Source organism: Nematolebias whitei, chromosome 6 (genome assembly GCF_014905685.2).
Source record: "Nematolebias whitei isolate Nwh7 chromosome 6, NemWhi1, whole genome shotgun sequence".
NCBI classification, from domain to species: domain Eukaryota; kingdom Metazoa; phylum Chordata; class Actinopteri; order Cyprinodontiformes; family Rivulidae; genus Nematolebias; species Nematolebias whitei.
This window is the reverse complement of record NC_056503.1, coordinates 27,202,880-27,218,883: the sequence shown is the minus strand read 5'-3', so window position 1 is coordinate 27,218,883 and position 16,004 is coordinate 27,202,880. Positions and strand designations below refer to the sequence as shown.

The window sequence follows — 16,004 nt, the reverse complement described above, 5'->3', positions numbered from 1 at the left end:
TATATATAAATAAAGGCATTTTCAACCCCTCCCACACTTTTGTAATATTCTAAACAATGTTTCTAAACTAAATGCTCTAAAAGAGCACAGTATGTCATGAATTCTGCTCCCTGCCTCCGCTGCTCTCAGCTGCCTGCAAACTTTCTTGGCCACGCCCACTTCTCCACTCTGCACAAGAACAGCTGTTCAGCTGCAGCAGGAAGTTTATCCTGCAGTAAGGGCTGCACAGAGGTGCAGGATGAAGCTTATCCTGCACCTGTGGGCTGCACAAATGTGCAGCAGGTGCTAAATAATTTTAAATAATTAATTTTAAATAAAAATTCCATGCTGATCGTGTGGCTCATCCATCAGTCAGCCAAGTGTGTGTCAAGTCCAATCTTATTTGAAAAGCCACAATAGAGTTTGCGATAAATGAACCACGAAGTAGTGAGGGACTACTGTATACTCAAAATGGTGTCCACTCTAATCACGCGAAAAGGTTTCGAGAAATTGCATTATCTGTGAAAATGTGGTGTGAATGCTGAGTGCTGAGTGACTGCTGAAATCTGATGAAGAAGCTTAAAGTCAAGTGTCAAAACTAAAAGTAGCATAAATGGACTGTACTTATACGTATAGCACCTTTCTATCTTATTGAGATACTCAAAGCTCTTTACACTACAAACTGTGTCCTCATTTACTCATTCATACAGCACTCTACTAGATCTGTACAAAGCTAATTGAACAAATCATTCTAAAGAGACTAATCAGAGCTTTATCACATTCATACACTGATAGGACACACATCGGAGGCAACAAGGGGTTCAGTGTCTTGCCCAAGGACACTTTGGCATGTGACTGCTGTGGGGTTTGAACCACCAACTCTTGCATTGGAGGACGACTGCTCTAACCACTCAGCCACAGCCGCTATAACAACTGACTAAAAGCCAAAAGTAGCATAGCCTAAAGCTAGACGTAGCAAAATGATTACCAAAAGTAACAGGATGTCAGCTCAAAGCTAAAAATACCAAAATGCTAGCTAAATGCTAGAAGTAGTTTAACTGAAGCAATCTCAATGAATAAAGAAAAAATATTTATAAATAAAGACAAATATTTTTGAAAAGTATTCAAGCCACAAAAAATAAAAGTCACAGCACTATTATGGGATATTTTGGTTCATGACAGGCTAAAATAGCACAAAATATGTCGAAGTTGTTGGATTGCAAAAACATGGAAACAAAAAATTAAAGGTGAAGAGACGTGTGTGAATTCTGAGTCTGCATTTCCACAAAGAAAACATTAAACTAGCATTTCTTGTAGGAATTAATGTCAGAGTCAGAGTCAGAGTTTCTTTATTGTCATTCGCACCTCATGTGGTACATGTGGTGGAGCGAAATTATGTACACAGGGTCCCAGTTACATCCAACAATAAAATGTATAAGAAAAACAGTAATAACATCTAAGATATGAACTAAGAAAAACATCAACTAAATATACACTAAGCACTCATAACATAAAACATTGAACATCACCACAAACATGAACATGAGTCTGTGAGCAGATGTGCACGCATGAACACATCAACATTGAAACAGATCAGCAGCAACATGAAACAGATCAGCAGCAACATGATATGGTTTTTCACAGTGATTATTCTAGTTAGAGATTCATGAGTCTAACAGCCTCAGGGTAGAAGCTGTTCCTCAGTCTAGTGGTTCTACACTTAATGCTCCTTAACCTCCTTCCTGAGGGGAGTGGGGCAAAAAGTGTGTGTGCTGGGTGGGTGGGGTCCTTCATGATGCAGGTGGCCCTCTTCCTGCATCTGGAGGTGTAGATGTCTGTGATGGTGGGGAGACTGACTCCAACAGATTTCTGTGCAGCCTTCACCACTCTCTGCAAAGCTTTTCTTTCTGCAGCTGTGCAGCCTCCATGCCACACATTGATGCTCGAGCACAGGATGCTCTCCACTGCACACCTGTAGAAGGAGGTGAGGACTGAGCTTCCCAGACCAGCTCGCCTCAGCCGTCTGAGGAAGTAGAGTCTCTGATGAGCTTTCTTGATCAGGCTGGTGGTGTTGTTGCTCCAGCTGAGGTTGTCATTCATGTGTACACCCAAGTACTTGTAGCTGGAGACCACTTCTACCGCAGATCCTCTTATGTTCAGGGGGGTGTAGGTGTTTTTGTTCCTTCTGAAGTCCACAATCATCTCCTTTGTCTTCTTCACATTGATGTGAAGGTTATTCTCTCTGCACCAGCTCTCCAGGTGTTCCACCTCCTGCCTGTAGCTGGACTCATCATTGTTTGTGATGCATCCCACCACCGCTGTATCATCTGCAAACTTTACAATGTGACAGCCTGGATGGGTAGCTGCACAATCATATGTGAGCAGAGTAAACAGGAGGGGGCTCAACACACATCCCTGAGGAGAGCCAGTGCTGAGGGTTATGGTGGAGGAGGAGAGGTTGTGGATCCTCACTAACTGTGGTCTGTTTGTTAAAAAGTCTAGTACCCAGTTGCAGATGGAGGGGCTTAGTCCTAGTGTGGATAGTTTGTCCATCAGGGTTTGGGGGATCATGGTGTTGAAGGCGGATGTGAAGTCCACAAAGAGCATACGGACGTAAGAGTTTTTCTGCTCCAGGTGGTTGAGTGCAGTGTGGACCACAGAGGAGATTGCATCCTCTGTTGATCGGTTCTCACGGTATGCGTACTGATGAGGGTCCTCGTTGATGTTGATGGTTGTTTTGATGTGAGTCATGACCAGTTTTTCGAAGCATTTAGCGACTATCGGGGTGAGGGCCACTGGCCGATAGTCATTCAGACCAGTCACTGTAGAGCTTTTTGGGACTGGGATGATGGTGGCAGTCTTCAGGCAGGTGGGAACTGTCTCCAGGGTAAGTGAGGTGTTAAAGATGTCTGCCAGCACCTCACAGAGCTGATCAGCACATTCCTTCAACACTTTTCCGGGGATGTTGTCTGGGCCAGTTGCTTTGTGCGGATTAATCCTCCTGAAGGTACTCCTTACTTCTGCTGAGGTCACGCTGAGATGCTCTTCATCCGGTGGTGAGGTGAGTCTGGTGCTGGGTGGTCTGTTCGGGTCTTCAAAGCGTGCATAGAACTTGTTGAGGGCATCAGGCAGAGATGGGTCTTTGGGGCATTGTTCACTCCTTCCTTTATAATCTGTTATGCACTTAATGCCCCTCCACATGCTCCGAGGGTCTTGTGAGATGAATTGACCCTCGATCCTCTGTGCATATGTGGCCTTGGCCCTCTTAATACCAGCAACCAGCTCTTTTCTTGTCCTACTCAGCTCCTCTGAGTTTCCAGACCTGAAGGCAGTGTTCCTGGCTTCCAGCAGGGTACGCACCTCTGCATTCAGCCAAGGTTTTCTGTTTGGGTAGCTTTTAACATTTCTGATAGTGGAGACTGTGTCAGTACATGTACTAATGTAACCCAGTACTGAGGATGTGTATTGGTCAAGATCAAGCGAACCTCCATTTTCAGCAGCTTCTCTGAAAACCTGCCAGTCTGTTCGATCAAAACAATCTCTCAGTATGGGGCCACTGTCCTGGATCCAGCATTTAACTTTCTTTTGAACCGGTCTGGAGCGTCTCAGCGGGGGCATGTAAGCAGGAGCCAGGAAGATTGAGATGTGGTCTGACAGTCCTAGGTGGGGGCGGGGTTCGGCTTTGTATGCATCTTTTACGTTCGTGTAAACACGGTCCAGCGTGCGGTCTCCACGTGTTGGAATCGTCACATGCTGATTAAAGCTTGGGAGACAGTCCTTTAGATTCACGTGGTTGAAGTCTCCGGCTACCACGTAAAGAGCCTCGGGGTGTTTGTTCTGCAGCGAGCTGATGATATCATGTAGCTCCTGTAGTGATTCATTAGCATTAGCGTCCGGAGGAATGTAAACAACTGTGATAAAAGTCACTGTGAACTCTCGGGGTAGATAATGTGGCCGACATTTCACTGTTATTTGCTCCAAAGCCTTCGAGCATGAGCTATTTACAACAGTACAGTTCGTGGACCAACTTTTACTCACGTAAATGCACACTCCGCCCCCCCGTGATTTCCCCGTTAGCTCGCTGCAGCGGTCCGCTCGAAAAAAAAGTCTGTCATCCAGCTGGAAGACTGAGTCCGGCGTTTCACTTGTAATCCACGTTTCTGTGAGGCAAAGCACTGCACACTTCTTCATCTCTTCTGAGGCGCCCGCTCTCAGACGAAGTAAATCCACCTTGTTGTCCAACGAGCGGACATTCGACAGAAAGAGAGACGGCATGGGGAGTTTACCGGCTTTAGCGTTAGCTCGTAGCCTCACCATAACCCCCGCCCGGCATCCTCTCCTCTTAAGCCGGGAGCAGCGCTTCCTCTTCTGCCCGCTGGAACGCCTCTGCTGCAGCTTCCAGGTAGATGACTTTAAGATCTGCATTCTGCCGAGCGTAGCTTTGAGTTTGTTGCTGATTTCTGCTATATTTCGTGGCAAATCCACTCCTATTCTCATCAGTTCGGTTCGGCTAAAGTTCACACGCATAAATCGCGCAGAGTCAGGCACAGAGTCAATATCAAAACTTCTAAGAACTGGGATGGTACCGGGAGCCTGTGAAGCTGCAACTGCTCTGAGCGCGGCCATCTTGGCCAACAGTTGCCCTTCAAGTCAAAGTTTTAAACAAAGATGTCACATCATTTGTTAGCTTGCAAAGACTGTGATGTGGATGATTCTCATCTCCTACCACAGCAGATTTTAGCTCAGTATCTGTAAAATAACAAAGCTATAGTCATTTCAGTATTTGCTATGGTTTAATACCTGAGGTGGCCAAAAGTCCGAAAAGAAAACATAATGTAGAAAAATTTTCTTGCTCATCTTACTTAGCGGTACTTAAAAATAACCACTACTGATGGCAGACGATTTTTATCTGGTATTTACTTGCAACATCAGATATTCAGGACAGGTTACATAAATATACATAAAGTACATGTTCTACATGTTCTAAAGTTTTACAGCACAACTGCGAAGAGAAAAGCTTTAGAGAGAGTGGTGAAGGCTGCACAGAAGTCTGTTGGAGTCAGTCTCCCCACCATCAGAGACATCTACACCTCCATATGCAGGAAGAGAGCCACCTGCATCACGAAGGACCCCACTCACCCAGCACACACACTTTTTGCCCGACTTCCCTCAGGAAGGAGGTTGAGGAGCATTAGGTGTAGAACCGCTAGACTGAGGAACAGCTTCTACCCTGAAGCTGTTAGACTCATGAATCTCTAACCAGTATTATCACTGTGGAAAAAAAAAAAAATCAGTGTAATCCCACTTGGTTGTTGATATGTGCTGCTGATTATCCATGCTGCTGATCTTATGCTGCTCCTTTGTTTATTTCACACTGCTGTGTTCATTCGTACTCATCTGCTCGCAAAGACTCATGTTCATGCTGCTGTTGTTCGGCGTATTGTTTTTGTACTACTAGTGCTTAGTGCATTCTTAGTTGAGTGTATTCATTAGTTCATATCTTAGATCTTATTAATGTTTTTCTTTACAATTTATACTTTTGTTGGATGTAACTGGGACCATGTGTACCCAATTTTGTTCCACCACATGTACCACATGTGGTGGAACGACAAATAAAGAAACTTTGACTTTAATGCAAGACCAGTCACTGGAATCTGCCCCGAGCCATCTTCTCAGCTTGCTTTTATACTTTATCAGTTCAGCTGAGTTCACAGAACTGGGGGGTGTCCTTGGCTGCCAGCTGCATCATGCAGCCTCACTCAGCTCCTCATTCAGCTCTCTCTGCTAAACCAAACATATGGTTCATGGGCAGAGTTAAGATTCTCAGCCATAGTAATAAAAACCTTCATAACCTTTGACAAAAAAAGTCCCTAACAGTAGTTGTACAGCAAATCGTTTCTTCTGAGTTTCATTTAAATCCATCTAGTGATTCAACATATTTTGCTAACAATCAGAGACACAGGCAACTATCTCATTGCTCACCTTTTATGGTGGTTGGTGATAACAATGCATGTGTTGTGATTTAAAAAAATGGCTGTAAAGTAACAGGCTGTTTTTCACCCACATAATCCTAATGAGGTGGTGCAGGGTTTTACCTCATTGGGCATTTGTACATCTGCATGTGTCATAGTGGGTACAGTTGATGGTTCAACTCCCTGACACTGCTGTGAAAGGTTTCTTGTTCAGATTAGCACAACAAAAAGGAGTTCATCCATCTATCCATCCATCATCTTTTACTCACTTCTTTCTTTTTCCCCAAAGATAATTCACAGTGCAACATTTGACATGCTTTTTACTCAGCCTTTGACAATACATTTATTTGTCCTTTTCTCTCATCCAGCTCCAGCAGTTTGGGGTACCCATGTAGTTTAATTCCAAATAACACAAACACAACAAAACACTCGTTCAGCCATGTCTGTGGTGGGACAGAGAGGAACGAAACTGTTAGTGCAACAATATGTGCCGTCCACCACCAGCTGGTCTTTCAGAGATTCAGAGATTCTTTAGTGTCATTCGCACCATTCGGTGCATGTGGTGGAACGAAATTATGTACATAGGGTCCCAGTTACATCCAACAATAAAATGTAAAAGGAAAACAGTAATAAGATCTAAGATATGAACTAAGAAAAATATCAGCTAAAAATATGCTAAGCACTAAAACAATAAACGCAATATTTTACTGCAAAACTAAAGGAAATCCCAGACTCCACCTTCATTTCCACTTTTACAATCTTCAAATGCCAAAAGTAAACATGAAATCTGAGAGCGAGGCGCTTTGATGGGAAGATATGAAACTCTTAAAATTATGATAGAATTTGGTCATTTGGTGAGATTTCTAGGGGGACAATGTAGCCATCTAAAATGAAAAATGCTTCTCAGTTCAGGTTGTTAGAAAATTAAAATGCTCAACATAATTGTGTTTTGTTGTTTTTGACTACGTGACCAGCTTCCAGATGACATTTGTATGCAGCACCTGCATTATTTTTGTAATAAATGACTTATAAACCAAACTCATATGGGACTCTCTGTCCAGCTCCATATTGGCTGAATGTAGATGATCTTTTTCAGGTTTCACATGAGTTCATATTACAGGATTCTGTTGAGTCTTTTACCCTCATTGATTTGGTAAATACTGTTTTAAAACATTCACCAACATAAACAGGCTCCATTAATGTGTATTTTATACAATGCACACGTCTCTTAGCAAACCAGCTAGGATGTTTATACCACTGTTCTTCATATGATATTCCATTTTAGGTCATACTGTATTTAGTACTCATATTTTGGCTGGGAATGAGAATTTTCAGTGCAATCAGGAGTTCAGTTTATTTAGGTCAGCAGACTTTCTGTGCAGGACTGTTGACAGTGGAAACAGATAACTGTGGTCTGATAGGAGCTGCCTGAAACATTTACTGGAGCTGAAGATATTTTTCAGCTCCAGTAAACAGCTAGCTTTAGGCTCATTCTTAACAACTGTGGATACTATTCTCAATTAATGTTATTTTTTTTTTTTATATTAAAAAGTATTTGTTTATTTGATTTGAACAAAAATGCTGAAATACTCATATGGCATTAGTTGTTGGTGAGAACACATAAATAACATCTACATATTAAAAAAAAAGAGCATGCTCAGCATGGATACTATTTGACCTCAAACTCCTTTTTAATACAGGTTAGAGTTTTCACTCAGATATTATTAGTTTCAGGATTTCCATAGCAACATGTTCATGATAAAATGAAACAGGTGTAGAAAATGCAATAAAAATGACCGCATTGGTTTCGAGCACAAAGTGAAAGTTAGCATGCGTGGAAATAGGGAAGGACATCATGTAATGAAAATGTCTGAATATCTTATTTATGTGTATGTGTACAAAAAAAAAAAAAAAACACCCAGAGTATTAAAAATGCCCAGTTAAAACACATTTTAATGTATATGCATATAAATGTTCGGGAGGGGGGTGTTCACAAAAACTTGCAATTTTACGATTGCAATGTGAATAAAAGGTGTAAAAAGAGGAGTAAATCTCTGTTTTAATTTATTTTTTAATCGTTTTGATAGGGGGCAGCACGGTGGCACAGTTGGTAGAGCTGTTGCCTCTCAGCGAGAAGGTCGCCAGGATCAAATCCTGGCCTGCGACCCCTCTGGGTGGAGTTTGCATGTTCTCTCCGTGCATGCGTGGGTTTTCTCCGGGTACTCCGGTTTCCTCCCACAGACAAAAAACATGCATGTTAGACTGATTGGTGACTCTAAATTGTCCCTAGGTGTGAGTGAGGGTGAATGGTTGTTTGTCTCGTTTGCCTCTATGTGGCCCTGTGATGGACTGGAGACCTGTCAATTCAGTGATTATACATTTTAAGATGCTCTGAGATTCAACAACTTTTTTTTTTTTATATACAAAAAAAAAAGGTATTTCAAATGACTGGCACATGTGCTGATTAGTAACTGTAACTAGAGAAAGGTCAAGTTGCTTTGCTGCCATATTAATACAACCCCAGTCTCAAACAGTTTGTAGCAAATACAGTTTTATGAACCATTTATGAACCATTGCCAAATAATTTCCTTACATGTTTATTACCGGTCTGTTGTGGTGAAGAGGGAGCTGAGCTGTAAGGCAAAACTCTCTTTTTAATGGTCGGTCTACGTTCCTACCCTCACCTATGGTCACATTCTCTGGTAAGGGTGCTCCCTGGGCACCTCCCTAGGGTGGTGCTTTGGGCATGTCCAACTGGGAGGCGACCCTAGGGAAGACCCAGGACATGCTGGAGAGACTATGTCTCTCAGTTGGCCTGGGGACACCTTGGAATCATCCCAGCAGTGCTGGAAGAGGTGGCAGTGGAAAAACATATCTGAGCCTCCCTGCTTAAGCTGCTGCCCCACCATGACCTGACTTTGGAAACAGCAGCAGCTAGCTGTAGCACTGCTGGCACAGCCAGGGAAAGTTCCTGCAGGAACATCATAATACTTCTGCCTGATTAACTGTGGGATATTAAACTGTTGACAGTGTAAAGGTTTTTAAAATATCAATTGTCTGAACCAATCTGAGGGTTTTGACATTGTTTTAAGAAAACCACAATCAAACAAACGAACAGCAAAATCACAGTCTTTGCTCTGACTGGACCAGCCATCAGCTTGTCAATCCAATTTTAATTTTAAACACTCTTTAGTTTTACTCAAATTGAGACAGTTTAAAAAGCTATCTACAAAACAGTAATCACAAAACATAAAACGATTTATGCAGGATTCTAGGAAATTCATATTTCACACCTCAGGTCCATCAAACTCTGAGACCTGCATCTATGCATGTGTATTATTTTCAGTGCATTTCTTCTAACTGTAAATTGTCTTGGGTAGATTGAAAAAAGTTTGCTTAAAGTGTGCAAACATGCATGTTATTGTTTGGTACTGCAGCGTCTGAGAAGGAGTCTGCCCCCGGGACTGCTGAGGAAAATTTCATCAACCTGGACCACCACAACTTCAGCGACAGGGCTGCCCACCATCGAGCCGGAGCCGCTGCACAGAGACCGCTCAGCCAGCATCAGACACACTTCAGACAGGTGATATCCTCATAACCTCAAACATTGTAGAAATATTTAAATGTCTCTGTCTGACTGTTTTTATATAAATATATATTAAAGTAGTGATTCGTGGAACAACCCATTGATGATCACCATCTCAAAGAGCCGCTCTATGTCTGCCTCAGGCACTTCCAATCACCTCTACAGCAAACCACTGGGAAGACCAGGTGTGTGTTTTTACAGTGTTACCAAGACACTCTGGTCAGTCCTTTGCTCTATTAATATTATTAAAAATTTTGTGACAATCTCTTTCAGGTTTCCCTCCATCCAACATATCACCTCTGGGCTCTCCATGCTCATCCCCTCCTATTCAGGGAACTCCTGTTTCCAGCCCTACAACAAAGACGTGTTCAGTGCAGCTTCCTGAGCCTGCAGTGCTGCAGACAGAGCAAATACCTGGCTCTGTGGCCCCCAAGAGCCATCACAGAGCCTTAACTCATAGCCAGAGCGCTCCGAGCTCCACTACCATTCACTGGCGGCCTCCACCTCTCTGCAGCAGGTTGTCTTTATGAATCAGGCTCTTTATCGCTTGTTGCCAAAAGCAAAGCAGCAATAATTATGAAGATAAATCAGTCTCAAAAGTAGTTGAACAAGCGTACAACAAGATTTGCATGCATCCAATAAGATCCACAAGCATGCCACAAGTTTGGCAAATGCATACTACAAGATTTGCAAATGCATAAACAGTTTTTCAAATGTACACATTTCGATTTGCACAAATAAGAATAATCTGTGTACAATTTGTCAAATACATGTGCACAAATCACCTGCTTTGGATGAATCAGTCAACACAAGGGCTCAGATCAGCATGTGAATGTGACTTTTGAGACTTTCTTACTGCTCTAGCTCACAAGGGTAATAAATACTATGTTCCAGGCTCGTGAAAAGCTGGGACATCTGAGTCTTACCAGATTTCAGAATCATAATCAGAATAAGCTTTATTATCATTGTACTGAAATACAGTGAGATTATATTCGTACAGTTGTCCGAAAGATGGGCAGAGTGCACGTTGCTGCTGCTCCATGAGAGCGCGGCCCCTTATCCTTTTTCAGAATACTTTTTAGATAGAAAAGGGGGAAAAGGGCATGAGGAGAGGATAGTGGTATTACAAAAAAGATATCTTCACACCTTGTCCTTATCAAGACATGATTTAAGACATAAATAAAACTCTACAAACAAGCACATTTATAAACACTTTACATATGCATTTGACGGCAAGGTAGTGGAATTTGTCCATGAAGCACTTCCAGACAGACCACTGTCCTGACGTCAGCTGGTACAGCTCTGATAAGCCTTCACAGAAGTTCTCGGTGGTGGTGGGGGGTTTGTGATAGACATAGCTTTTTCTTAGTTTACACGTATCCCAGGAGAAATTTGATATTGGCCTGCTTTGAGGCCACCCGGGGGAGTCAGATTCAAATAAGACACAATTGTTGATTTTTTTAGGCAGTTTTTTTCTTGTCAGCCTTGAGTCCTGCTGGTACTTTCAATCCTAAAATGATCAGATTAGTGGGCATTCAAATGGTCCGTGCTTATTAGCCCCCTCCAAGGTTGTCCCCAACATTCTGGTGAGTCCCAAAAGCCGCAGATGACCTGCAATTCTCACAAATTGCTTCCATCTTAAGGTTTAGCTCATAAATCAGCTGATTTTGAGTACTCGTAGCATGAACCAAACCTTTACACAGACTCAGCAGTTTTGCCATGGCTGAAACTGCTGCCACCATCTTCTGTAGTAGCCGATAACAAAGGAATCTGCTCATGCCAAAAAGCAGAAACCCTGCTATCATGGTTTCAATTATATAAATATCTTTGGCATCCTACTGAGACAATACAGAAAGACACAACAGCTCCCAAACTCTCCATGGATTCATGATGTATTCTGTCGCGTGCATCTCAGCGGGGCATGAGGGCTCTCCAGGACCCTGTCGCTTTGTTGAAAAGATTTTATCGATTGCATTGAAAGTCCAGCTGACCAGAGCCGTAACAATAGTTTTAGTTTCGGAAGATGTGTAAAATAGGAGCTCCGATACACAGACAGAGAAAAAAAAAAAAAAAGCAGGAGGAGGAGAAAAAGTGTCTGCCTTTCATGAGAGCGAGTGAGGATTTACTGAGTTAGTGGGAAAGAGACACATTTCTAACTTGACACATGAGCTCATGACTGCTATATTAAATTGTATATGCTTACATTAACATTTCTGGAGTCCAAAGACATTAATTAAAGGAACTGTACAGCTAAAATAAACAACCTAAAATGAGCAGGATTTCTTCATGAAAATTTTTCTCGATTTTATTTTTTTATTGGAAAAAAATATTTTCCTTGCAGTTTTTCCACAAGAAGAATAACCTAACCAGTATTGATGTTTATTTCATCTGTACAGTCAAACAAACAAAAAATATATATATATTCTTGTGGAAAAACTAGTGGGAATATATATCCTCTGGTATTTTGTGCAGAGGAAGAAAATACCAGAAAATGTATTTTAAATGTATGTGCATTGTGCGAGATGTGTATTAATATAAGGTTTATGAGCTATCGTGCCTAGTTAGAAATGTGTATTTTCTCAGTAACTGTAAATCTGGTAAGGCTCATTACCTTTGTGGATCTAGAGCAACAAGAAACTCTCAAAAGTCACATTCACAAGTAAGCTGGGCCGTGCGCTCGTGTTGACTAATATGTCCACAGCAGATGATTTGTACACGTGTATTTGATCATTTGTAGGCACAAAATATTCCTACTTGTGCTAATTTAATGAGTACATTTGAAAACCTGTTTATGCATTTGTGAATCTTGTAGTACACATTTGTAAAACTTGTGGCACGCTCGTGGAGCTTATTGTACGCTTGTGTGATTACGTTTGAGACTGATTTATCCTCTTAAATAGTGCTTACACCCATATACAGTTAAGGAAATAATTATTTGATCCCTTGCTGATTTTGTAAGTTAGCCCACTGACAAAGATATGAGCAGTCTATAATTTTAAGGGTAGGTTAATTTTAACAGTGGGAGATAGAATATCAAAAATAAAATCCAGAAAGTCACATTGTATTGTCAGCAGTCACATGCTGAAGTGTCCCTGGGCAAGACACTGAACCCCTCATTGCCTCCGATGTGTGTCCCATCGGTGTATGAATGTGATAAAGCTCTGATTATTCTTTGTACAGAAATAGTAGAGTGCTGTGTGAATGGGTAAATGAGGGCACAGATTGTGTTGTAAAGCACTTTGAGTATCTTATAAGATAGAAATGCACTTTAATACAGTAAGTACAGACCATTTACTATCACACCTCATGAGAGCTTACAATGTTGCAAGAAACTGGCACACTATATACAGTATATATATATATATATATATATATATATATATATATATATATATATATATATATATATATATGAAATATATATGAATGTTTCTGTTCAGTGCCCTGAGATGACTTCTGTTGTGACTTGGCGCTTTATAAATAAACTGAACTGAATTGAATTGAACTGTCATCTTCAAGGTTTGAACACATTGTTGATAACTGTGTTCCTTCTCATCATAAGATGATCTTAGATTAAAACTCTGGCATGAAAGATTGCAGGTGGCATGCATTCCTTCGAGAAAGAAGTCTAATTTAATATTTCATTCAGTAATTCCAGCTATAGGAAGCAGAAATTCAAAGTGTTTGTACACATGTCTGTCTGTATGGCAGTGTGTCAGTGAAGATTTGCATTTATTGAAAGGAAAAAAGGAAACTGGAAGTTGTCCGACTGATTTATTGTTTCTCTACTTTTTGTCTTTAAGTTGTGGCAGGCCGTTTAACAATCGGCTCAACAATGGCGTAGAGACTGGTATCAAAGGAGACAGAATACCCCACCCAGGTAAAGGCTCAATAGGATACCTACCAACAGAAATCTCATGGGCCAACAGGCTCACAGAAATGCGTCCCTCACAGAGTCAGTGAAAAGATAAGATGTAGAGATGTTAGGTGGATACACACAAATAAAACAGCACGTTTCTAATGTCAGGAATGTCTTCCCAGATGAGCGTGCAGTAGCATCTTCAGACTATGACAGCACCTACGACAGCACCTATGAGACCAATCACAGTGACAGCAGCGACTTTGCACAAAATGAGGAGGAGGGAGAAGGAGGCAAGAAGCCGCCTGAAGCAAGAGAAGGTTGCAGGGAGTATCCAGCAGAGGTCATCGTTCTTCACCCACTGCAGTCATCGCCAGAGGTCGGCAGTATTTTCATATGATATCACTGCAGGGATATTTTAGGAAATGCATTTGATAAATATAAGAAATACTGCTGAGAACTGGGCCTACAAAGACTTACTTTAAATTTGACTTACTTTTTTGTTTTTAAACTCGACCTTTCCTGCTTTATGTTCACCTTTTAGGATAAGCCCATCTCTGACCCAGAAGGTCCAGTAATGCCAGGGCTGGAGCCCCTGATGAGTCAGCTCAACAACTGGAACTTTCCCATTTTTAGTCTTGTTGAGAAGACTCATGGCAAGACGGGCTGCATCCTCAGCCAGGTAAACACTTACTGTACCAGTAATAATGCTCCAGAATCATTTGTTAACTGTATTCACTAGACAACAGTTTACCATACAATCACACCTATATTTAATTTGGTGCTGCTTATAAGTTTTTTTGGTGGCTTTAAAAAATATTCTGAAAACGCTGCTATGGGCCAGCGCGGTGGCGCAGCTGGTGGAGCTGTTGCCTCTCAGCGAGGTCGCCGGATCAAATCCCTGCTGGGGAGTTTTCTGCGTGGAGTTTGCATGTTCTCTCCATGCATGCGTGGGTTTTCTCCGTGTACTCCGGTTTCCTCCCACAGACCAAAAACATGCATGTTAGACTGATTGGTAACTCTAAATTGTCTCTAGGTGTGAGTGAGAGAGTGAATGGTTGTTTGTCTCTATGTGTCCCTGTGATGGACTGGAGACCTGTCCAGTGTGTCCCCCGCCTCTCCCACAGTGACTGCTGGATATGGGCACCAGTGACCCCCGTGACTCAAAAAGAAAGCAGCGAGTAAAGATAATGGATGGATGGATGGATGGATGGATGGAAAACTCTATTATCAGTTTGTTTAAAATAGTTGTTGATTTAAGTAGTTATTCACCCTCATACTCACACAAACTTCCCATGTGTAAATTACACACTTTCACATGTGAAAACGTTAAATTACCTGGTAATTTTAATTACCTCAATTCTGTCACTGGACAGAAGTGAAACACATGTGTAGAATATTTTCACATGTTTTCCATGTAATTTTGCAACATTTCCAACATGTACATGTGATCCATGGTTTTACACATGGGATCGAATGTGAAAAAAAAAAGCCAAATTCATGCCAATTTTTCTGTAGGGAAAAAGGGATCAACTTCTAATCTCTTTTAAAATTTCCTGTCTTGTGATCTCTTAGTGACTGTTCTTATTTCTTAGGTTTCTTTTAGGCTCTTTGAGGACACTGGTCTCTTTGAGACCTTCAGGATTCCTGTTAAGGAGTTCATGAACTACTTCCATGCTTTGGAGAACGGATACAGGGACATACCATGTGAGTAGACCAGATGAGGGCAACATATGGCTGGAGGGCCAAATAGGGCCCTAGGACAATGTTCCGCTGGCCCTCAGAATCTTTAATTGTAAAGAAAATCACTTTTTAATAATTTACTGACAACCTTCATTTTATTAATGGAACTAAAATATGTCTAACTTAAATATTTAGAGGTAATACATCAAAGACTTTTAGATTAAGATGAGCTAAAACTTTTTTAAGTCGTGTTTCCAGCGCTAGACTGAACCTTAACGACACCAAAAAGCAAACATATAACACTTTATTATTTTTTTTATTTTTTATTTTTGCTTAATTAAGTTAACAAATATGTTGTCACAATTTTCTTGAAGAATAATGGTGAGACTTTTTTGTTTATTTGTTTCTCAAACATGCTAACTATGCTACAAAAAGAAAAAGCCTGTCTTATCAGTCTTAATTTTTTACCAGTTTTGTATGAGGCCCTTTAATTGCTTTAAATATCTTGTTTTGGCCTTCTTGAAAATATATATATATATTTCCCATCCCTGGAGAGACGGTCTGCTTGTTTATAAAAAAAATAAAAAAAAACTGTTTGCAGCAACGCTTTCTGTTGCCACAAGGTGGATGTATTGCTTATGAAACAAACGCAACAGTAGATCCTTCTGTCTGTTCTGATTTTATTGTATTATTATATCGTTAGTAAAACATGATTCAGCATGAAATAACAACTTTATCTTATATTTGAAATTTATCTATCTATCTATCTATCTATCTATCTATCTATCTATCTATCTATCTATCTATCTATCTATCTATCTATCTATCTATCTATCTATCTATCTATCTATCTATCTATCTATCTATCTATCTATCTATCTATCTATCTATCTATCTATCTATCTATCTATCTATCTATCTATCT

General features: G+C 40.9%; 1 protein-coding gene across 1 annotated transcript in view; it reads left to right on the top strand.

Annotated features, from left to right (window-relative positions):
* Positions 1 to 16,004, top strand: part of pde3a (phosphodiesterase 3A, cGMP-inhibited) — a 103,286-nt gene that overhangs the window by 66,044 nt on the left and 21,238 nt on the right. Inside the window, exons 3-9 of the mRNA XM_037677782.1 lie at positions 9,389 to 9,534; positions 9,616 to 9,722; positions 9,811 to 10,054; positions 13,341 to 13,417; positions 13,579 to 13,775; positions 13,941 to 14,078; positions 14,992 to 15,103. Of these exons, the coding sequence (XP_037533710.1) occupies positions 9,389 to 9,534; positions 9,616 to 9,722; positions 9,811 to 10,054; positions 13,341 to 13,417; positions 13,579 to 13,775; positions 13,941 to 14,078; positions 14,992 to 15,103 (1,021 nt within the window). The remainder of the gene's footprint in view (positions 1 to 9,388; positions 9,535 to 9,615; positions 9,723 to 9,810; positions 10,055 to 13,340; positions 13,418 to 13,578; positions 13,776 to 13,940; positions 14,079 to 14,991; positions 15,104 to 16,004) is intronic.